The 23,999-nt window shown below is 44.9% G+C and overlaps 1 protein-coding gene across 9 annotated transcripts in view; it reads right to left on the reverse strand.

The window, feature by feature from the left end:
* Positions 1–18,732, reverse strand: part of PICALM (phosphatidylinositol binding clathrin assembly protein) — a 94,665-nt gene extending 75,933 nt beyond the window's left edge. For 2 of the 9 annotated variants that reach the window (XR_013231699.1, XM_077341389.1), the window contains exon 1: positions 18,200–18,732. Coding sequence is in view for 8 of the 9 variants with exons in the window: in XM_077341389.1 (XP_077197504.1) it covers positions 18,200–18,329 (130 nt within the window). In the remaining variant the exon portion in view is untranslated. The remainder of the gene's footprint in view (positions 1–18,199) is intronic. The other 7 variants (XM_077341391.1, XM_077341390.1, XM_077341396.1 and 4 more) reach the window with 5 other exon arrangements.
* Between the last annotated feature and the right edge of the window lie 5,267 nt (positions 18,733–23,999).

Raw genomic sequence — 23,999 nt, forward strand, 5'->3', positions numbered from 1 at the left:
TATTCCCAACCAACGGTCCAACAACAAATCAGGCTACCTGTAGGAGGCTAGGACAGCTCCCTTGAGAATACAGGAAGGCACAGAAACCAAGTACCCTTGGACAACAATTTCACATGAAGCCAATAAATATATATGGCAGAACTTCACTGCACATTGTGAACAAGTTATTGGTTCAAGTTTTCAATTTCAGATGTGAGAAACTTGGAAGCAGATTTCACCCAATCATAAGAACCTAAACTTGGCTTCCTAAAATGCAGGAATGCATTCTGCTCATTCAAACTGGAAGACAAAACGTGTCACAGCCCTAGTCTTTATCTTGAGAGCCTCGAAGAACAGAGTTCATACAAAATTCCCTAGACCGATTCAACAAGCACCCAAGAGAATATCAAGATTGGCAGAGTCTTTCTACTGACACTGTGCAAGTCTTTGTGTTGCAACTGGTGTGGCTCCTTTTCCAGAGGGTAATTATGATTAGCCAAGATTCTGTGACATGAGAGTCATGTTACTATTTTCAAATGAGTGTTACATCAAATACCCTCCTTCTTATGTGGAAATAATTGGCAGGAGACCCAACTTGTACCCATCTACTTGCTACTTCCAGCAATAACAACTTGGCAGATGCTTCTAGGGAGTGTTTACCAAAATAGTACCCAGACTGGAGATCACTTGGCAGGTAAAAGCCTTTTTGCCATATTATGTAGGTGAAACCAGAGAGCTGCTTTACACAAGCATTGGACTTGGCAGTTTACACAAAAGCATGTTTTCCTCTCGGGAAATGTCTAAACTTACTAATAAGAAAAAGAGTTGGTTCTCATATGCCGCTTTTCTCTACCAGGAGTCTCAAAGTGGTTTACAATCACCTTAGAAACACAGAGTTGGAAGGGACCTCCAAGTTCATCTAGTCCAACCCCCTGTACAATGCAAGAATTCACAACTATCTGCCTACCCACAGTGTCCCCAATTTCATGCTCAAGTGATCCCCCTCTTCCCACCAAAAATCTACAGAATTCAGGCTAGCTTGAAGGAAATTCACCTACCATCCAACAGCACCAATTAGCAATTCCCTGGATATGCAAGGAAGGGCCACAAGAGACAAACCCTGGCACATCCCTTCCTGCCCACCCACTCACAACCTGCCTAAATTCAGAAAATCAGCATTTCTGTCAGATGACTATCTAGCTTCTGCTTAAAAACTTCCAAAGAAGAACTCACCACTTCCTGAGGAAGCCTGTTCCACTGAGGAACCCGCTCTGTCAGAAACTTCTTCCGGATGTTTAGCCAAAAATTATTTTGCATTAATTTCATCCCATTGGTTCTGGTCCGTCCCTCCGGGGCAAGAGAGAACGACTCTGTTCCATCCTATATGGCAGCCTTGTTTACCTTGATTTCAGTAAGGCCTTTGATAAGGTACCACATGATATTGGCAAGTTGGTAAAATGCGGTATGGATCCAGTTACTTAGGTGGATCAAGAACTGGTTGACAGATCGCACCCAAAGCGTGCTTGTAAATGGTTCATGGCCTTCCCCTTTCTTCTCCCCACAACACCTGCGAGGTAAGTGAGGCTGAGAGTCTCGATATTACTACTCAGTCAGAACAGCTCTATCAGCTGGGGGGCACTGCCAGCAGCAGCTGCGCAGTGCCACGCCGAGGGAGAGCCCCAGCCATGGTGGCCGCCAGAAAGCACCAAAGGTGAGCTGGTGGCAGAGTGGCAGGGCAGACAAGGAAGAGCCGCACCCCGGTACCGACTGGACCACGGACCGGTACGGTCCCCAGACCAGGGGTTAGGGACCACTGTTCTAAGGTGTTCTGGAAACATAGAGCCCTTAGTGACAAACTGATCTTTCTGAAAAACATTTACCTCACATCAGAGACGAGTTTTTTTAGGGGAGAAGATACCACCCCCAATGTATTAGACGTTATTTCGGATAGATGTTATTAGAAGTGCTGCACTTATTATCAAACATCTTAAGCGCAAAACACATAGTTCTTGTTTTTCAAACAACTGGACTGTGGCTATCGGTACAAATATAAACCACAGGTGTTTTTGTTGTTAGAAAACTATGGTAAATTCACAAATTAGTAATTTTAGGTAGGCAACCTGCTATGTCTTCATGTCATGACTGAACCCTACCATTAAGAGATTAGGACAATGGAGGGAATATTGAGAAATGGGATATGTAGGACAATTCAGATCAGCCACTGCATCTTTCATGGAATTCCAGAGCAATATAAGCCATGCTTCAAAGCCAAACAGGTTTGAAGTCTTAAAGAATGGATACACGTCGGACAGAACTCAGAAGGCAGCGGCAAACATCCTTGTCCCAAGAATGCTACCCTCCCCCCACACACGCTCCCTAATTAGAACTGCAGTGTGCTCATGGGAATTGTAGTCCCTGGACATCTGAAGAGCCACAGTTTGGCCACCCCTGTTCTATAGAAAATCATAAGTCTCTGTATGCAAAAGTAGTATTTATGTGCAATAGAAGTAATGAGGACCAACTGTTTGACTCTACAGCTCTCTCTGGCCTGGCTGTTCAAATTGAAAACCTAAATCAGCTCTAAGGCATTTGTTTGGCCAAGTCAGCAAAGCATGAAGTCAGCTTATTAGTCTGAAGTTAAACATTACAAGCTTAACAGGCATTTTACCGGATTGTTTCGGGCCACGCACAATTCTTGAGGGCAGACTTGGCGTAACAGATTAGGAAAGAACTGAGAAGCCCCCATTGTCTTCAAGCATGAATTCAACAGTGGCTTTAAGCAATCTGTTTCCCTGCACACCTCTGATCTGGAATATGGAGACTGAGCCAAGGCCCAGGATTTTTGCACGGACCATTTACACGGTGTGTGCTTTCTACCTAACAAATGAAGGTGTACAAAAGGTAGTTTTGGCTGGAATTCAATGCTTTATATCCAAATGGCCAAGCAAGATGGGCAGCTGTGTTAGTTGGCCTGCAGGGGCAGAAAAGAGTGAGTCTCCAATAGCACCTTAAAAACCAAGACCGTTTGTGCTCTCAGATACCTGAAAACACCACTCACTTCTTCAGGTACAGGTGTCTGAAGAAGTGAGCAGTGATTCAGAAAAGCTCAGGCCCTAGCACTAATTCTGTTAGTCTTTAAGGTGCTACTGGACTCTTGCTCTTCTGTGCCCAAATGGTTTTACTGCTGGTGCAGGCTACTCCCTCTTGGAAGTCCGTTGAGAAGCAACGCAAGCGTTAATGCAGAGTTCTCATAAGGGAACAGAGCGCAAGACAGAATAGCGCCACTATTTCAGTAATGACATGCTAAATTTTCTTGCAAGCTTGTGTATACCCCACAGACTGATGTTAAAAAGTCAAGTGAAGATGAACTGTGTGGATAATTAAATCAGAGTCCAGTAGCACCTTTAAGACCAACAAAGATTTATTCAAGGCGTGAGCTTTCGAGTGCAAGCACTAGAGTGCTTGCACTCGAAAGCTCACACCTTGAATAAATCTTTGTTGGTCTTAAAGGTGCTACTGGACTTTGATTTTATTGTGCTACTTCAGACCAACACGGCTACTCATTTGAATCTGTCTGTGTGGATAATTGTAAAGCAAAGTGGCAAAAAGAGTCATTTGATCAATGAGACTAAACGTGTACATTAAAAGCTCAAATGGCATGCAGCAGACCTAATCTCCGGGCAAGGCCAAAGGCCAGTGATGATCACATTAAGGTTGTCCAGTCTTCAGCAACAACCGAATAAGTGAAGTGCAAAGCAAGCAATACCAGCTAATCGACAGGTTGGTGAGAAGGTACAGGAGGCCCTTGATCCGGCATCCTGACAGCAACCAAGGATTCCTTGGGAAGTCCTACGTAAGCCACCTTGAGTCCCACAAGGGAAGAAAGTTCTAAGTGTGAACTAACATATGTCTATCCCAACTTCTCAGGCAAAAAAGCAATCAAAAACATACCCAGTTAAAACTCAGTCGCATACAGACAAAACCGAACAGTTTACAGATTTAATAGTTTTATATTTGCTCTTTGTAAAGCCGAATCCTTTCTGCTTTCCGCAACCAGCCCTGCGATCAGCAAAAATCAAGAAGGTTTGACGATGCCACAAGGCAGAGGGAAGCCAGCAGCAGGGAAGAATGGGGTGAATATTGATTGATTGATTTGTTACAATTCTATACCGCCCTCCTTTACAGCTCAGGTTGAGTTTACAATAAGTGTTTGCAGCTTTCAAATGTTATAACTTGCAGCTCACAATACACAGTACACAGAATACAAGAGTTCAATAACAGTTAGAATTTGTAACACTTTGAACTTAACAGTACAGAATATACAACAGTCCTGGATTGTAACAACTGCGAACTTGACTGCAAGAACATGTGGTGGCCAGTCAGTTGTCGCCCTATGTGGTTTCTGCTCGTGATTGGGAGGGGACTTCTGGGTTGGTATCGTTCCACTGGCCTCAACCAAAGGCTTGGTGGAGGGGCTCCATTTTGTAGGCGCAGCGGAACTATTTTAGCTCAATCAGGGCCGTCACCTTGTCTGGGAGCTCATTCCACCAAGTGGGAGCCAGGACAGAGAAGGCCACGCCTCTTTGGCACCAGGGATCACCAGTTTGTTGGTGCTTGAGGAGCATATACCTCTTTGGAGGGCATAAGCAGAGAGGTGGTCTCTCAAGGACACAGGGCCCAGACCTCGTATGGTCTTAGAGGTGATTACCAAGACTTTAAGCCTGATCTGGAATTCTATTGGTAGGTCTCAGTCCCTCTTGCTCTGCTGGTTGGTCACTGTGTGAGACAAGATGCTAGGCTAGATAGACCACTGCTCAGATTCAGCAGGGCTCTTCTATAGGTTCTTCGGGCTGATAAAGTTTAGAAACAAAACCTGAACCTAAGGAGAAAATTCTCTGGAAAAGGGGGCATTTGGAAGCTTTCTCCACAAGAGTCCTTTTATGGTGTTACTAGATTTAAAACCCGTTGTACTTGTAAATACAACGGGTGCTAGAAAGGGTGGATGGGAGAGTGTCTTGTCTGGTAGTGTGTTTGTGGCAGGGGTATGGGATGGGAGCGGTTTAGGAAAGTATAGAGATAGTAAGGAGGAACATAGTGATTTGTGAAGGAGGGGATTAAATTGCTCTAATCACTAAGCCATGACCCCTCCTCTAGAGACACTGATGAAATTAATACCCCCCCCCACAAAAAACAAAACAAAACAAAAAAAACAGAAGCTAGTTTAAAGCCTAAACTGGTTTGCTTTGAAGTAGGAGATTTAACCATTAACTAGTATTTAATTATATTTACTGTTCTATGGGCCACTCCTTATCCTCATTCATATTCACCGGAATATTACCACACGTTAATTTAATCACTCCATATATATTTAAGGGGAAAAAATTCTAGATTAACACTGTAACTATTTTAATAGTTACAGACCAGGACCCACCTGCCACTCTGAAATTTTCAATAAAATTTGACTCCAATAGCACCTGTAAGATTTATTAGATTTATTCAAGGCCTGCACTTTTGTGTGCATGCACACTTCCTCAGACTTCCTCAGCTCATGCCTTGAATAAATCTTTGTTGGTCTTTAAAGTGCTATTGGACGCAAATTTTGTTGTGGTGCTTCAGACCAAAACGGCTACCCACTTGACTCTGAGATTTTCTCTTTACTGCGGTGTAAAGTTACTGACTTGCATTACTTGAAAGAGAACTGGCCACCATGTTTAGCTCTCCAACAAAAAGGCTCACAAGTGAACAGTATGTCCATTCCCTATGAAGTCCTGATCCATTTAATGTACTTCATCCAAATGAGTTCCAAGCACAATTCTAAGGGCTAGTGCCCTCTCTCTCTGCTCAGGGCCCAGGATTTTATATTCATTCCTATATGAACCTACCTACACAGTAAGAGCCTCTTTGGAGGATCTGCTCTGTGCCCTTAGGGACTAAGGTGAAAGTGGCTAACAATGTGGAATTTGATCTTGTGAGGCGTCAGCAAAAACAGCCCTTGAGGTTTATCAGGACTCTGACGTGTTGGTTAAGGGAAGAATGTACAGAAAACAGATCTTGAGAAACTGAGCCAGTTTTGCCCACCATTAAAGAGCCAACCACTTAGGATATTAACATTATTAATCAGTTCCCAGGGAGTAAGGTGTTGGCAGGTAAAGGTCAATAGTTTATATGCACAGCAAGCTGTGCATCAGTTAAAGCATCAGCTATTCAGCAGTCAACTCACAAGATGGCTAGAAGATCTTGATGATTTACACTATTTATTAAGGAGTCAGCATTAAAGTTATTGGTGTAACAATTGTATGATCATGTCACTGGCCATTTGCTTCCACCTGATAACAAAAGAGTGCTTTGGCTGCCTGAACTGATTTGGAAGCGATCTCTATTTCTTTTGGAATTTTAATTGTGACTTGTGTCAGAAAAAGCACAAAAACAATGGTATCATTTTAAGCTAACTGGGCAGTTCCCTACAGAAATGAAGGCTTTTCTTTTCTATTGGTATCATAGAAGTTCTGTCTAGCATTGCTCATACCTCAAACTGCCCTGCTTCTCCCTCTGAAGCCTTAGCCAGATGTCTGGAAGAAGCAACGAGGTGGCTCAAGCAGTCATCTGAAGCTCAACCAAAGATGGAGGTCCTGTGGCTGGCCAGGGAGGGTCCAAGCAAGGAAGCGCATTTACCCAACCTGGATGGGATGTGGCTATCAACAGCTTACTCTGCTAGAAACCTGGGCAGAGCCTCCTTTCTATGGAGGCACAGGTCACGAGAGTAGCATGGCAGGCTTTTCTACCATCTACACCAAGCCAAACTACTATCACCCTACTTGGCCCCAGAACACCTAGCCACAGTGATCCATGCAATGGTCGCCTCTAGACTAGACTTTTGTAACCTGCTCTACACAGGCCTGCTCTTAAGTCTGACCTGGAAAGAACAACTGTGGTCCAGAATGATGCAGCCGCAAACCTCACAAGTACTTTGTGGAGGTTCTACATCAGGCCTTCTTCCAAAGACTACATTGGCTCCCAGGTGAATTCCAGATCATACTTAAGATCTTGGTAATCACCTTCAAGGCTATATATGGTCTGGGCCCCAGTGTAGCTGAAGACCGCCTCTCTGCCTACACCCCCTAAAGAGCCCTGCCATATCCAACTGGCTGGTGATCCCTGGCCCCAAAGAAACATGTCAGAACTCAATGAGGGCCAGAGCTTTCTCTGTCCTGTACCCCAGGGGTAAGTCAACCTGTGGTCCTCCAGATGTTCATGAACTGCAATTCCCATGAGCCTCTGCCAGAATTTGCTGGGCATTTGTTGGCAGGGGCTCATGGGAGTTGTAGTCCATGAACATCTGGAGGACCACAGGTTGACTACTCCTGCTGTACCCTACCTGACTAGATGAGCTTCCTGAAGAGATCAGGGCCCTGCCTAAACTCCCGCAGTTCCGCAAGGCCTGCAAAAGGGAGCTCCTCTGCCAGATATTTGGTTGAGGCGGACCAATCTAACAGCATAGGTTGTCCCCCCCCCGTCCCCCCCTACGATCTGATTTCAAATTGACCACCTAGGGGATCAGGGTTAGAAGTTAATGCGGTTAGTGCTGTTATTATGAAATGTTGTAATTCTTGTTGTCTTCAGTCTGTTATCATTATGATGTTGTGATGTTATGACGTTATGCTATGACTTTAAACTGTAATAACCCTACATATTACGTGAATTGCCCTGAGCCTCAGGGAGGGCAGTATAGAAATATATAACTAAATAAATAAACAAGTGGGCTAGATCCAAACAGCTCCGCTCATTAACAAGATTGAGCAAAAATGTTTGTGCAGTACGATCCATCTATTTGGAATCTGCAGCCACAGATACATAATACTGTACTAAAACTATAGCATTTACAGATATTCAAAAATTCTAGTCCTTTAATACGAGCTCTGAATTTCACACTGTTTCTGTACACAAAGGTTCACAGATGAGAGATTATTTTGATGCTGGGTAATCCCTACTCTTCCACATGCAACCAGCTGGGTGGCCTTGAGCTTGTCAGTTCTTGGAGCTTTTCAGATCAGTTCTATTAGAGCTCTCTCAGCCCACCTACCTCACAGGGTGTCAGTTGTGGGGAGAGGAAGGCACAGCTGTTTGTAAGTCTCCTTGGGGCTTTTCCAGGTAGAAAAAGAAGAAGAGCTGGTTCTTATACTCCACTTTACTCCACCAGAAGGTAGTGGAAAGAGGGGTAGTAAAAAACCAGCTCTTTTCTTCTTCTAATTTATTCTTGTTAGCTAACATTACCCTGCAGAAGAATGTTCCTGCCATCAGACTAGAAAGGTACACTAAGGTGAAATATTACTGGAAAGAAGCCTAGAGGAGCTGGACAACTGCAAAGAGCAAAGCAAATACTCAGTTCTTAAGAACACAAGGAGGAAAAAGAAAGGCCTGCATATTACTTTGGCTTGGAACTTAAAACCTTAGAAAACCAAAAGCCATGTAATAGGTCTTAATGGTACTGTGCTGGTTTTTATTTTGTTATGGAATTTTTTTTTTAATTGCTTGATTTGCTTGGCCTTGATTGCTCAGCCTTTCTCAGATTTTTTTACCATCGAGAAACCCCTGAAACATTCTTCAGGGCTTCAAGCAATCCCAGAAATATCACAATTATGCCAAATATGGTTGAGAAGCATAGCTGTGTGCAGTCCCACCCGGGTCCCTCCCCTTCCCATCCCCTCTAGGACCATCACTGGTCATTGTAGAGGGTCAACATGACCTCATATGGTCATAGCACCCAAGAAATGTTTTAAAAAAATTAAAATATTTTTAAAATATTTAAATTTTAAAAAATATTTTAAGGCCCCTAAACCTTTTTACCATTGAGAAACCCCTGAAACATTCTTCAGGCATCAAGAAACCCCAGAAGTGACAAAATCATGCAGAATATGGCTGGGAAGCAGAACTGTGGAAACGCCCACCCAGGGCCCCTCCCCACCCCTCCAGGCCCAGCAATGGCCATTGAGGAGGGTCAACATGACCATATATGGTCATATAACCTGGTAATCGTTTTACCAAATTTTTTTAAAAATAAAATTAACTAATTAATTAATGCCACTCATTCTGGAAACCCTTCCAGAGCCATCAACAAAGCCTGAGGGTTTCCTGAACCCCTGGTTGTGAAAGCCTGCATTGACTGGAGCTTGTAAGCAAGCACAATTCTATTGTTATTTATTCACTAATTATCACTATCTCTATACAGATGTGAAACTGAGGCTGAAAGGGGCCTATTCGACACTAAATTATCGACACCTTAAATTCAACTTGAACCACTTCTCCCGCAAACCCCCCCCCCCCAAGCTCAATTCTCCTCCTCTGCTGAGCCACACTGCTTTTTGCAACAGGGCAGACCGCCAGCCAACAATGGTCGAGTATTTCGATTAAGATCTGTACCTGTGCTGGGTGAGTTCAGTCCGGAGCTTTACAAACGACAATCCAACCTTAAAGTTCCCCACTCAGGAATACAATAAACGTAGTAAAACGGCAGCAATTATTTCTGACACTTGAGACGGAAACCTTCCAGCCCGGCAGTTATTATAACACTAGTCAGGTTTCAATTTCCCAGGAAACAGGAGAGGCTGCGACTGCAAAGGGCAGTGCAACTCAGAATCAACACACAACTATATACCGGAAGGGCTTCCAGATGGATTCAACACAATGGATATGTGTGATCAAGCATTTCTGCTGTGTCATCTTACCGGCTTAAGGATGCCTTCTGGCCATGGGTTCCCAAGCGATATTACAAGTGGGGGCCTCAAACATGCTAGGCAGACAGGGAGCAACATACATGGAAATATGTTTCCAAATGAAGCCAGTGGAAAAGTCTGTTGAATGGGGCTTCTTTATACCACTTACTTCTGTCCCAATACTTTAAAATGACATATTCTCACTCCAAATCAGATTTTACCCCTATTACATATTCCTGTACAGTTCATGTGCCCCGACCTGGATAAAATAGGCTAGCCCGATCTCATTGGCTCTTGGAACCTGAGCAGGGTCAGTCCTGGTCACTACGTAGATCAGCCTTTCTCAGCTATTTTAATTATTGAAAAACCCCTCAAACATTCTTCAGGCTTCAAGAAACCTCAGAAACGGCGCGATTGTGCAGAATATGGTTGGGAAGTATAGACGTGTCCATGCCCACCCGGGGCTCCTCCCCTTCCAGGGCTATTGTTGGGCAGTGGGGGGGGGGCAGGCTGACGGCCATATGTGGTGATATCGCAGGTAAATATTTAACCATTTTTTAATATATCAAAAGGAACTAAAATAATTCCACAGGCCTGTAAAAGGGACCTCTTCCACAAGGCATTTGGTTGAGGTCGACTGGAACCAACAACACCTGCTGGACTCCCGAACCTTCCTCCCATAAATCCATGCACCCAAACTGACCAACCATGGGTCTCTGACCGTTATTCTGTTCGAATGTTACTCTCTTTATTATTAAAGGTAAAGGAAAGGTATCCTTGTGCAAGCACCGAGTCATGTCTGACCCTTGGGGTGACGCCCTCCAGCGTTTTCATGGCAGACTCAATACGGGGTGGTTTGCCAGTGCCTTCCCCAGTCATTACCGTTTACCTCCCAGCAAGCTGGGTACTCATTTTACCAACCTTGGAAGGATGGAAGGCTGAGTCAACCTTGAGCCGGCTCCCAACCTCATGGGCAGAGCTTTCAGACAACATTTCTGCTGCCTTACCACTCTGCGCCACAAGAGGCTCTGTCTCTTTATTATTACTGTTACCATTATTGTCATTTCTAGCTGATATAATTATTGTTTGATGTATTGTTCCCCTAGGTTTCATGTAAAACCAGGGGTAGTCAACCTGTGGTCCTCCAGATGTCCATGGACTACAATTCCAATGAGCTCATGGGAATTGTAGTCCATGGACATCTGGAGGACCACAGGTTGACTACCCCTGATGTAAACCGCCCTGAGCCTCAGGGGAGGGCAGTACATAAATGTAATATAAAAATAAATAAAAGTAATTAATTAAGTCCCAGCAATCCAGGAAGCCCTTCCAGGGCCATCAAGAAACCTCAGGTTTTCACAAAATCCTGGTTGAAAAAGCCTGATTTAGATAGACCACCGGGGGAGGCCAGGGTCATTACATGGAGGCAGGCAATGGGCAAACCACTGGAATCTCCTGCCAATAAAGCCCTAATGGGCTGTCAATAACTCAACTGCAAGTTGACATCATAAAAGATAACTATGCACAGCTGCAAACAGATGTACAGTGCTTTTTAAACAAAATTGGAAATATAAGTTCGGGAGAAGAACTGACTGCAAAGTTCTGTTGGCTTTTTGCGGCTGCCAAGAGAAAACAAATTTTATTTCGCTCAGTACAGAAGAGCCCAACAGCAGGCTTCATTCTTTAAAAGTTAAATAATGTTTTGATTCACGTTTTGAGCCAAAGAAGTGAGCTGCAGGCTGGCAAGCCCAGAAATATCGTTAGGGTAAAAGATCTCTTAAGCAGATATAATTACACCTCAGCAGCTTTCTTCCTAGGAAGCTGCACTTTTCAGTAGCAGAATGCCAAAAGTTACCTTTCTTCCGTTTTCAAGAACAAGCACACAAAGATCCCACTCAATTTCATGAAAGTGCATTTCCTCCAAATGCTTTTTGCATTGAGACGAGCTATCATAGAGAACGTTTGCTTCCTATAACTGCGGTACTTAATACGAAAAAGAAATGCTATTGCCTCATATTCCAAAGTTAGGTCTAGTTTTCAGTCACTACTCTGTATGCAATGCAGTCTAGACGTTGATTCCACAGTCAGCTCGGTGCAGTGCTAGGAGTGCAGACTTCTAATCTGGCATACCGGGTTTGATTCCCCGCTCCCCCAAATGCAGCCAGCTGGGCAACCTTGGGCTCACCATGGCACTGATAAAGCTGTTCTGACTGAGTACGGATATCAGGCCTCACCCACCTCACAGGGTGTCTGTTGTGGGGAGAGGAAAGGGAAGGCAAATGTAAGCCGCTTTGAGCCTCCTTCGGGTAGTGAAAAGGGGCATATAAGAACCAACTCTTCTTCTTCTTCAGTAATCTCAGGGCTCTCTCAGCCTCCTCTCCCTCACATGGTGTCTTCTTTATGATTTGGGTCTTTGGTAATACTCCAAAAGGGTGCCTGCCATTTTGCAGCTACTCTGTTAGAGATACTACCTATCTGAACTATTTATCAGCCACCCAGAGCTGATAACTAGATCCATGCCCTAGCTTCTACAGGCTTACGTGTCTTCTAGGAAAGCTACATAAAACCCAGCAAGCAAAAATTATATAGTTGTCAGTCTAAAACTCCACGGTTGCTATGTGCTGTAATTTAAATAAGTACAAAGTGTGTGAGGTCTCTAGTTATACAATCCTTCCAGACTTCCACAGCAGTGTCCAAATTATACAATTCAAGTCTGGCCCGAGTTGCGAGAAGCCCTGTGAAAGCAACACCGCAAGCCTGCCAGAGCAATTGTCTCTGCCAGACTCCCTCGGCAAGAGATTCTCCACCACCTCCCATCCAAAATTAGATCTTCCCTCCCACCCCAAGCCACAAAGCAATTAGAACTGAGACACAAGGCAATCCCTAGCATACTCTGCACGCACTGTACTTTTCATTCCACAACCTAACGCTAATGTGTTGAAAGAGTTGGAAAATAAGGAAAAGGAATTGTGTGGGATTATAACAGAATGCAGTGTAGGGCAGGAGTAGTCAACTTGTAGTCCTCCAGATGTCCATAGACTACAGTTCCCATGAGCCCCTGCCAGCATTTGCTGGCAGGGGCTCATGGGAATTGTAGTCCATGGACATCTGGAGGACCACAGGTTGACTACCCCTGGTGTAGGGGATTCTTCAATGCCAGGATCTCAGACAGAGCACAGGAGCAAAAGCATTCAATACTAATGCTGAATGAATGATGTCAAAAGAAGGGATTAGCTATTTACCATCCACATGCTGCTTAAAGAAGCAAGCTGATGAATTGCAAGAGAAACCACGGGAAGTCAGATTTCTGTACAGTGTACTGCAGAATTTATAGCCTAAATGTTTCTTCTTGGGGCCTATGATCCCAGATTCAAGAAACTTAATGGGCTGCAAGGCTGCTTATCTGAGTCCAGATGAACTCTTGTAGTCTGAAGTAATTGTCTCCATTTCTCCCCAACCCCCTTATCTTAAGAGGAAAGAAGAAAGTACATTGTATTTTTCACAAAACAGAGAAGTTCTGCTGTACGCACAGTCAGCACTGTCAAGTTTATGGAAAGGCAAAATCAGAAATATTTATGCAGCATCGGGATGTACACTAAGAATCATTTCTATCAGTACTATGTGTAAGCAATAGCAAAAGAGAACTTAAGGGAACCAGAAGACTAGTTCCACTTCCTGCTGGAAAGCAGAACAGTCTTGAATAGCTTTCCATAGTCTTCATATGCTATAGCCACAATTGTTATCACCAGCAGAGTACAACTTTATTTTTAGAAGCCAACTGTATGTGCTCCTTCTGATTTCACAAATGAACCAGCCAAGAAATACACAGTACTAGAGTCTACGCTAAGCTTCCAAAACCTTCCATAAGGATAGATTCAAATGGGTAGCCGTGTTGGTCTGATGTAGCACAATAAAACAGTGCAGTAGCCCCTCTAAGACCAAAGAAGATTTATTCAAGGCGTGAGCTTCCGCGTGCAAGCACTCTTCCTCAGATTATTCATGCCTTGAATAAAACTTTGTTGGTCTTAAAGGTGCTACTGGACTCTGATTTTGTTCTTCCAAAACCTCGACGATCATACTCGGGAGAAGATTTCCGAAAGACCCCCCAAGTACAAGCATAATTGATCGACCAAGCTTTTCCGAAAACAGTTATGGACTCCAACCCTGAACATCCCCACCACCACCTATGGACCCCAACCCCGAAAACCCTCCCCACCACCTACAGACACCAAGTCCAAAACCACAAACAAGTTGTGTTACTGCTGATGACTTTGACACATGCAAAAAGAACAAATTTGACCATTTATTTTCTGCAGTTGGGTCATGGAGAGATCTCTGGTAAGATGCTCCCTTGTCCGTCCGCCCACTGCAAAAATATCTAAAGTGGAGCCCAGGGCTTCCACAGAGTAGCAGAGGGAGGAAGCTAGCGGGAACACGCCAGCATCAGACCAGTCATCCAAGCAGAAACATTATTCCTCCCTGCATGCGGTGCAAATATTTCAACGGAAAATGTTTAACACACATCTTGTTCCTTGGCTATTCAAGTCCGTGCGGAAAAGAATGCTCTTAAGCTCACGTAAGAGCATGCCAGCCAGTTCTTCTGTAAACTCTTCAAGCTACTTTGCAGCCCCTTATAACGTCAATAATAACCATTGCTATCTATAATATAACCATTAAAGAGCTCTGCCAAGGAAAAACAAGAGCACTGGAGTGCGGGGATTTTTGTACCTTCCTTTTCACTACCCAGTGGAGTCCCAAAATGGCTTACAAACACCTTTCCTGTCCTCTCCCCAAAACAGACACCCTGTGAGGTAGGCGGAGCTTAAAGAGCTCTAACAGAACCGCTCAGGGGAATCAAACCTGGTTCTCCAGATCAAAGGCCGCCACTTTTAACCACAACACCACACTGGTTCTCCTGGCTGGCTTCTGAATACTGTAACCAAAATACTGTATATGCAACAAGTTCCATCCTCTCCCCCCAACAATCTCTTTAAAACTAGTGACTTGCAAGGGGTTTGGAATGGAATGATGTCCAAAGGAAACGGAATCCAAGAAAACAGATTGAGTTCAGATCACCTGTAAGGGTGGAGCAGGGGATTCACAGAAAGTGAATGGAATCACAGAAACAAGTAGTAAGTGAGAAACTAGAAGCATTCTCTAACTGCTGCCCCTCCATTAGACATTGTGCAATTTGTTTATTTATTTATTATATTTATATACCGCCCTCCCCGGAGGCTCAAGTCAGTTATTTGGAAGCTTCCTGAGCAACCAAGAACACCTGTAAGTTGCTCTGAGAATTAGAACACAATCGGAAAATAAAGAAATCTGCATCCACTCCCTGGTTTCTACGGCTGGTAGCAAGTTAAACAAATGCACAGTCCTGACTATGTGTGGCTTAATTAGGTGGTACTCCTCCTATGGTGTGGCCCCAATGTCATCATCATTGATTATATTTTATTTATATCATACATATACATATGTATACATTTATATACACACACATATACATATATATACACATACACGTCATGAAGCCAACGTGATGTAGGGGTTAATATGTCATAATTGGAGGTAGAAGATGCAGCAAGTTAAAAGATCTTTTAAAAGAAAATAATATAAAAGGAAGAGACAAACAAAAGGGCAACAGCCACAGAAAATGTATGGCCCAAGTCTGGACAGGGTCTCCAAAAGAGCCAAGAAAAAAGACTATGGGGCTGGGGCAGTTTAGTATATGTGGCAGTTTAGGGGCAGGTTTACACATAAGTAAGGCTTGTATCTAGTCGAAAAAATGAGCTTTAATGTTGCAACCTTAAAGACTAACCAAAAGACTTGGGTGTGAGCTTCCAGGAACTAGTTGGGGCCAAGTTCAAGTGTGCTGGGAAAAACCTTTCTTTCAGAAAGGCAGGAGGAGGCTAGTGCCACCTTGAACACTAAGACAGTTTTATTTTAGCTTATGTCTTTGATGATGAGAGTCTGCTTGTTCAGATTACTCTTAAACATACACGCAACCACCTTCTACTGAACTAGACCATTGGCCTATCAACCTCAGTAGTGGGCCTTCGGACAGGTAGCAGTTCTTCCAGGTCTCAGGCCAAGATCTTTTACAACAGAATTGTGTCTTAAGAACACAGTCCTACGGAATAAAACTGCAAACCTAAAATAACTTACTAGGAAAATCAGTTCCGCTAAACTAAATGTAATTTAAAAGCAAGCAAGCTGTAGCAGGACTTATTCACTCTTTCCCCCAGGAGCTGAAGGGAAACTATTCCTGTTCATGTATTAAAGTAGACACACACATCCACCTTGAGTATTCATGAGAAAAAGTTAACAAAGTAGCCATGGGATTTAAAGGATACTTTCTGCACTGCAGGGATTAAATGCAATTTAAGGCTCACCTGAGAGGCACACAGACACAACACCAAAAACCTGACTTCACCTTACAGCAGATGCAAGTACTTCCTATTTTGTAAGAAATGGCCAACGTGGTGCACATTTTAACAGTAAAGCCAAAGAATCGGCACCTGGATTTGGAATCACACATTCAACTACAGTTGAATGCTGGCTGTAAAGTAAGAATTACTACTCAAGGTGTATAATGAAGAAAAATCAAGCATACCCACATTGGGCATGTTTCCACTTTAAGGTGAACAGGGCTCAAGAGTCACCTTGTATGTAACCTCATTCGTTGTGACATGAGCTTAGAAAAGGAAAACAGGGCATGACAAAGAATGATAAATGTATTCTTGCAGCCCACCCTTTTCAATAGACTCAAGGGAAGTAACATCAGATTGGGATTGGGAATGACTGAGTATTATAGTCCCACCTGTAAACCTCTGGAGCATTTTACTCTTATTCATGTGTAGATTTCACAGGCTTTTATGGTTTTAACGATGTACTAGCAGGATTTTATGTTCACAAATTCTAGAACCATCCCCCCCACCTGCTATGTATTAGTTGGGGGAAATTAGATAATGCTCATGTTTTAACTTAACCTGTTTTTTTAACAATGCTGTCACCTGCTCTGTGCTGCATTGGAAGGGCAGGCTAGAAATAACAACCTATTATCCGCCCCCAGACTGCAAGTAGGGAGAGGTGATCTACAAATCGAACATCCAACATACAAATAATAACATAGTGCAGCACAATCTAAACATTGGATTATAAAGAGACTGCAGTGTAGGAATTCTTCAGTGCCAGGATTCCAGACACAGCACATCACAGGAGCAATGACTCTTCTTACCGCGCTCTCTGAAATCTTCTATCTGGAGAATCCTGGCACTGAAAATTCAAAACAGGCATTCTGCTACAGAGTGGCATTACTTTTGTGCAAAACATTTCACCTACATGATTTAAAATCAAATGATAAAAGTTTCGAAAACATTAAAATGCTTCCCACCTGGCTTATGGTTGGGCCCAAAATGGCAACCACCCATCAATGGTAGTCTCACCCCTGGGAATGAGGAAGATCAACTCCTGGAGGCCACCCCCCACTCCCTGAAAGTCTGGAATTAGTTATTAGTAGTTTAAAGTTTAATAGTTTAATTTGTATACCACCCTTTTGGACTAGCCATCTCGAGGCAGTGGGAAAACAATTCCATGTCATATTTTATGTGTGTTTATATTCTGAGACATGTTTCTATGAAACTGTAAGCTGCACTGAGGCCTCCTTGGGGAGGAGCAGCATAAATGCCAACTAAAATGAACTATTTTAAAAAACCCCTCTAAAGCTACCAATTTTAAAAATGACTAAAAACACTTGTCAGCACCATTAACATGTAATTTCTGTAAGGTGACCCGATTGTCCCACTTTTGGAGGGGCATTCGGGGGTACCTGGCAAACTGTACTTATGTTGAAACTTAAAAATATGTATATTACAACACTATTTTCGCCTTCTATGAAACTTTTTGTTGCTCCATATAGACGAAATTTTAAATCAAGACTCCCCCCTCCCCCCCATTCAATGGCATCCTGCTTTACCAATGTTAAAACCTAGCCACCTTAAATTACTGGCTTATGGATACAGAGGCAATGGAAGTCTGAGGGGGGTCAGGGATGGAGGCACAACTCCATTAATAATGTTTCTAACCTATTTCTGCATGCTGTTTTACGACTGGCATGACCCCTCCCCTGAAAAATCCCGTGAGAGCAGTCTAAAAAATTAAAAACCTTATTCTTGTTGCTAGACCCTCAGAGGGGCATGCTACCTTTAAACAGCCAAGGACCTTTGAGCTAAGCCACAATTTGCTCCCACCTGTAAAATCACGAGCTTTCACTCCTACTCCCAGGGGAGGCCCTTAAATCCGGCCCTTATCACAGCCTCCCTGAAAGCATTACCCTGAAACCCGTGGGGGGGGGGGGGTCGAGAGACTGAGGGACTCCCATCTACGGGGACCTCGCCCTTCCCACCTAAGCAGCTGCGGATTCCACCCCCCCCCCAGAAGGAGAGACACTGGGAGTGCCTGGGGGAGAACGGAGAGGAAGCTGAGGGAGAACGGGGCGGGCGACTCACAGTCCAGGTGCTTCTTCTTGGGACCCATCACCTCGTGCGTGGTGGCCTTGCAGACGGTCTTGGAGACGGCCGAGCCGGTCACGCTGTGCTGCGCCGCCGTGATGCGGTCGGTCAGGCTCTGCCCAGACATGGTGCCCGACGCCGAGGCCGGCGGCAGCCGCCGAAGACGACGACGACAAGCGACGACCCTCACCTGGCGGAGGGAGGCGGGGAGGAAGGGGGAGGGCGGGCCCGGCCGGACCCCACGCCGCCGCCTGGACCCCCAGACGCCCCGCCCGCGGGAACAGCCGGGCCGCTCACCCGGCAAGAAGGGCCCTGCCTGCCTCGCCCTGCCCAGCCGCCGCCGCCCCGGCCGGAGCCTCCCACCGACAGCTGACCGCCGCAGGAAAATGGCGGCCGACGGAGGGCCCCCCCTCTTCAGATCTTTCCGGGCCGCCGGGGTCACGTGACGGTGAGGCGGAGGGCGGGTTGCTTGCCCGCCCTCGCCACGTGATCGGCCATTTTTTGTCCCTCCCCCCCTCTCTCTCTCACTCTCTCTTTCCCCGCCCACCCTCCTCCGCCTCGGCCAATGTGACCTCCTCCCCCCCCCCGCCCTCTTGTGCGCGCAACAGGGGCCGAAGGTGACGAGCTGGCGCCGCGCGAGCGTCCCCCCGGCCCTGGCTTCGCGACGTCTCGACGGCTTGACGTCACCATGGCTCCGCGGGGCGGGGCGGTGCTGAGGGGAGTTATCGCCTGGCTGTTTTTCCCGCCAAAAGTGGCGCTTGAGGGAGGGACGCGTATATCCTTTTTTTTAAATGGACAAAATGCGCGACCGCAAGACGTGCCATCAGGACGCCTTGCATTATGTATATGTATATACATATGAGGCTCAGGGCGGTTTATCTGGGCTGTAGAAACCGTACATGGAACTTAGTTTTTCATAACAGGAGTAATAATTATTCCCACAGTCTGAGGAAGAGTGCTTGCGCTTGAAAGCTCACGCCCTGAATAAATCTTGGTTGGTCTTAAAGGTGCCACTGGACCCTCATTTTATTGTGCTACTTCAGACCAACACGGCTACCCACTTGAATCTAGCAATAATAATATTGACATTAATAAATATAACAGGAAACAGGCTATAACAGTGCAAACAGGTCCAGGGCAGAATGCATGAATGTATTTCTGGGAGGGAGGAAGCAGGGACCCTATAGACGCTGCTGGTTTTGTTTCGTCTCAACCAAATGCCTGGCAGAAACAATACCCCAAAACAATAAGCTATTTAGATAGATTCAAGTGGGTAGCTGTGTTGGTCTGAAGCAGCAACAAGTTTGAGTCTATTGGCACCTTGAAGACCAACAAAGCTTTATTTGGGGTGCGAGCTTTCGTGTGCAAGCACACTTCCTCAGACAATGGGACAGGGATCACAAGAGGACAGATAGAAGGATCAAGTAAATTGAACCCACGGGACTTATTCTGGCAAATAATTATAATACTGCTTCTTTGGACAACATATTTGGTTCCCTTCCCTTCAGCTTTTCTTTTCACAGGGAGTTGTTGTATCTTTGATTCTGTATAGCCCGTTTGCTGCTCAAAACTGAGACCAGGGGGGACTGGCAGGGGGAAGTGATATAAATGCCTCAGTGCTATTGCATATTGATCAGGTCTAATAAATTATTTCAATGAATTAATCTTTGCACCAAGTCAAGGTGCAATGAATTCTTTCAATGAATTAATCTTTGCACCAAGTCAAAGTCAATCTTTGCACCAAGTCTTATTGCAGCAGGAGAGCTGGGTTTTTATACCCTGCTTTTCATTACTCAAAGGAGTCTCAAGCAGCTTACAAACACTTTTTCCTTCCTCTCCCTGCGATCAACACCCTGTGATGTAGGTGAAGCTAAGAGAGCTCTGCGAGAACAGCTCTTACAGAACTGTGACTAGCCCAAGGTCACCCAGCAGGCTGCATCTGGAGGAATGGGAAATCGAACCCAGTTCTCCAGATTAATGTCTGCTGCTTTTAACCATTATATTATGTTGGATGGCCCAGGGGGCAGCTATTTGCTCTGTTGACAAAATTCAAATATAGCCCTTCAGTATGTAGAAGTTTCCCCAATAGATCAAATAGCACGGCTCAGGCAGCAGAGGTGTTCAATTCAGAAAATGCAATGTGGGAAAAAGGGTTAAGCCTCTTGTCCCTGTGACCCTACACTTCTGGGAACTGAGTCGCCAGCTGATCCAAAGTCTACATTGTGGCCACATGTCCACCACATGGACTTCCCTAGTTTCGTTCAAGTCATTAACACTTGAAGAATCCCAAGTCCTTATAGAACCCTTGGGAGATGGAATGAAACTCCTTGAAGAATCCTAATTCACCAACTTCATGCCGGAGTCTCCCTTTAAAGTCCCAGGACCATCAAGATGATCTAATTAGTCATAAGAAAACCATACACAGGCTCTAATATATTCCACATGATGAGCGTTATATAACTATTTTCATGCGGCTTGCTAGGTATGAGTCATTCAAATCAGAGTTAAAGGGTCCAGCGTTGCCTTTGAGTAACTCCTTTTTGGTTGCACATTTTTGTGACACGGAAGGGTTGAAAAAGTGGAGGAAGTTCCATTGCTTGAAGCTGAAAATTGTTCAACAAAAGATGAAATGCTGGGAATGTTTCGTGAGGACATCTGGACGAAAGTTCATGGGTGGTCGGTGCCTTGGAAAAGATGATGATGCTACTGAGACAGGCTCGTCTAGAACGTTCCAGGCCCATGCCTGTCTGGCTCCCATCTGTTAATCCCTAAAAGTAAGTAAATAAATAAATAATCTGCCATTGTTATCTATTATCCTCAGCTGTGACTCTAACCAGGCCCAAACCCGTTTCCACATGACCCTGCTGGCTCTCCCTCATCTTCTGCATCTTATTAGGCTCCTTCAGCTTCAAGGCCCCATAAATCCTGGAGCAAGAGTGCTTTTCCAGTCGATCTCTGTAAGCAGCTCTTGTGTACAGGCTGGAGGACACCGAGCCTATCATAACCCAGTTGGGATAACAAAACTGGCAATTGAGACTTCTCTCTTCCTCACAGCTGAGTTATGTTTTATGCCATTGATAAAATCTGAACGTTAGTAGATTCAAATGATCCGTGCCAATCATTCACATATAGGCCACGTCGATCATAAACAGAAGGGTTTGCGGCTCAGCGGAAGAACATCTGCTTGGCTTGCAAAAGGTTTAATCCCTGGCATCTCTGGTTAAAAGCATCAGGCAGGAGGTGAAGTGAAAGGCTTCAACCACAAAGGACTGGGCCAGAGCAGAAAAAGCTAACCTTGATGGACCAAAGTTCTGAAGAACTATAAGGCGGCTTCATGTGCCCATGTGCATCCCCTGTGCCACTCTTTTAACAGTCAGTCAACCACAAAGCACAGACAATGAACAAAAGCATTTTTTTTATTATTTGGATTTAAAAAAACCCTCAAATCTCACGACAAGGCAGCAGTTTACATACCATTAGACTCACATTCCAAGGCACAACGTTATAAATGTCGGTTTCCACCAGAAACACATAACCAAAAGAAAAGAATAAGAAAAGTTGGCATTTGTAGCCCACTTTTCACTACCTGCAGGAGTCTCAAAGCGGCTTACAATTGCCTTCCTTTCCCCACAACAGACACCCTGGAAGGTAGGTGAGGCTGAGAGAGTTCTGTGAGAACAGAACAATCTATACTGTATTTAGCCCACAGTTATCCAGCTGACTGCATGTGGAAGTGGGGAAGATTCCCCAGATTAGAAGCTGCTGCTCTTAAACACTAAACCAAGAAAACCTTTTTGAAATGTGTGGGGAAGACCACTAACGAATTCCGTGTTTGTTCTTGCCCTCAAACGCCAGTCCAAGCCAAAAAAAAAAAAAATCTGCATTGCATTGCTGAGAGGCAATATAATTCAGAAGTTATCTGGATGTATAAGATTTGTATTCGAATCACAGGTCTGCTACAGCTTGTGAGCTTGTGGCTAGCTCAACTCTCTTTTTCAGCCTGAGTTCTTCATTTGTAAAGTCAGAATATTAGTGAACTCCCTGATAAGACTTTTGTGTCATTACAATGATTAGACTGTAAAGCACGTTCCAAATGACCATATTTGCCGACGTATAAGATGACTGGGTGTATAAGACGACCCCCCAACATTTCCACTCAAAATATAGAGTTTGTCACCATTGTATGGCCGCAGCGCGACTGCAGTGCCTCCGGCCCACCCCTGCATCTCTCTGTGACCGGCACTAGTGCGCAAGTGCGCATGTGAGAATTCTGCATAGACAAGGGGCGGGCCGGAGCACCGCTGCTTCCCGTCGAGCAGAACGGGCCGGTCACGCCGAAAAGGCTGGCACCCGTCTTGCTGCTGATGCTCGCCGCTGCCACGCTGATGACCTGCCGCGGCCGTGCTTGATTCCTCGTGATACTGGATGTAATGTAGAATGAGGTGGGCGGGCATCGGGAGGCCACTATGGGCAGCGATGTCTATCCCAACTGAAGTGCACCTAGCGTATAGGACGAGCCCCCCACATGGAGGCATGTTTTTCAGGGGGGGAAAGTAGCCTTATTCGCCAGCAAATGCAGTAAGTAGAGCTGGTTAGGAAACTCTCAGAAGTGCTCCTAACCAATTATAGTTCAACACACTTTTTATTTTACTGTCTCTCCATTTTATCCCTGCAGCAACTGGATAGCCGGAAAGGGATAAAGGTTAGTGTCAGATGAGGATTTGGAAGATCTAGGTTGAAATCCCCACTGAGCCATGAACTCATTTTTGGACCCTGGGAAATGCCACTTTGGGGTCATGAAAGAAAAAGCAGGATATAAATAGAGCTGCTTGAACTCAGTAGTGATGCTGGAATGAAGCCGAAACCATACTCTGGAAAAATTCAGAGAGACACAACAAGGGACCTCACAGAAATGGCTAACCCCGATCAATCGTAGCTAGCCATAGAACAACATAAACCAAGGGGGCATGGCTCAGTGGCAGAGCCTCTGCTTGGCATGGAGAAGGTCCCAGGTTCAATCCCCAACATCTCCAGTTAAAAGGGCCAGAAAGAACATGTGAAAGCCCAAGACCCTGGAGAACCACTGGGAGTCTGAGAAGACAGCGCTAAGGTTGATAGACCAATGACCTGATTTAATATAAGGCAGATTCCTGTATGTAATGTGAATTAGGGAGGAGACTAAGAGATTCTAGCATGTGATCTAGGTTTGCCATCCTCCAATTGGTAGCTGGAGATCTAATGTGATTATAAATGGCTGCTTTGAAAGGTAGAATTTATACAAGAAGAAGAAAGGGGAGCTGGTTTTTATACCCAGCTTTTCTCTGCCCAAATGAGTCTCACAGTGGCTGACAATCATCTTCCCTTCCTCTCCCCACAACAGACGCTCTGTGAAGCAGGTGGATCTCTAGCAGAACTGTTCTAACAAGGACTGTGACTAGACCAAGCTCACCCAGCTGGCTGCATGTGGAAGAGCAAGTAATCAAACCCAGCTTTCCAGATTAGAAGCCACCGCTCTTAACCACTACACCAAGCCAACTCTCATTGTGACCACATGTCCGCGACATGGACTTCCCTTGTTTTGCTCATTAGACCCCATTGAAGTTCCTTCCCTCCCTAAACCCCGCCTTCCTCCAGCTTCACCCCCCCTCCCAAATGTCCAGGTATTTCCCAAACTGCAGCTAGCAACTCTCGTAACAACAGACATTTCTGTAGGACCACAAGGGTGCCAAAACTTCTCAGATGAAATTAGGGGATGCCTGTAACGCTCCACACTGCCTAATACCCCCCTCCAACTTTT

Source organism: Paroedura picta, chromosome 6 (assembly GCF_049243985.1).
Source record: "Paroedura picta isolate Pp20150507F chromosome 6, Ppicta_v3.0, whole genome shotgun sequence".
NCBI lineage: Eukaryota > Metazoa > Chordata > Lepidosauria > Squamata > Gekkonidae > Paroedura > Paroedura picta.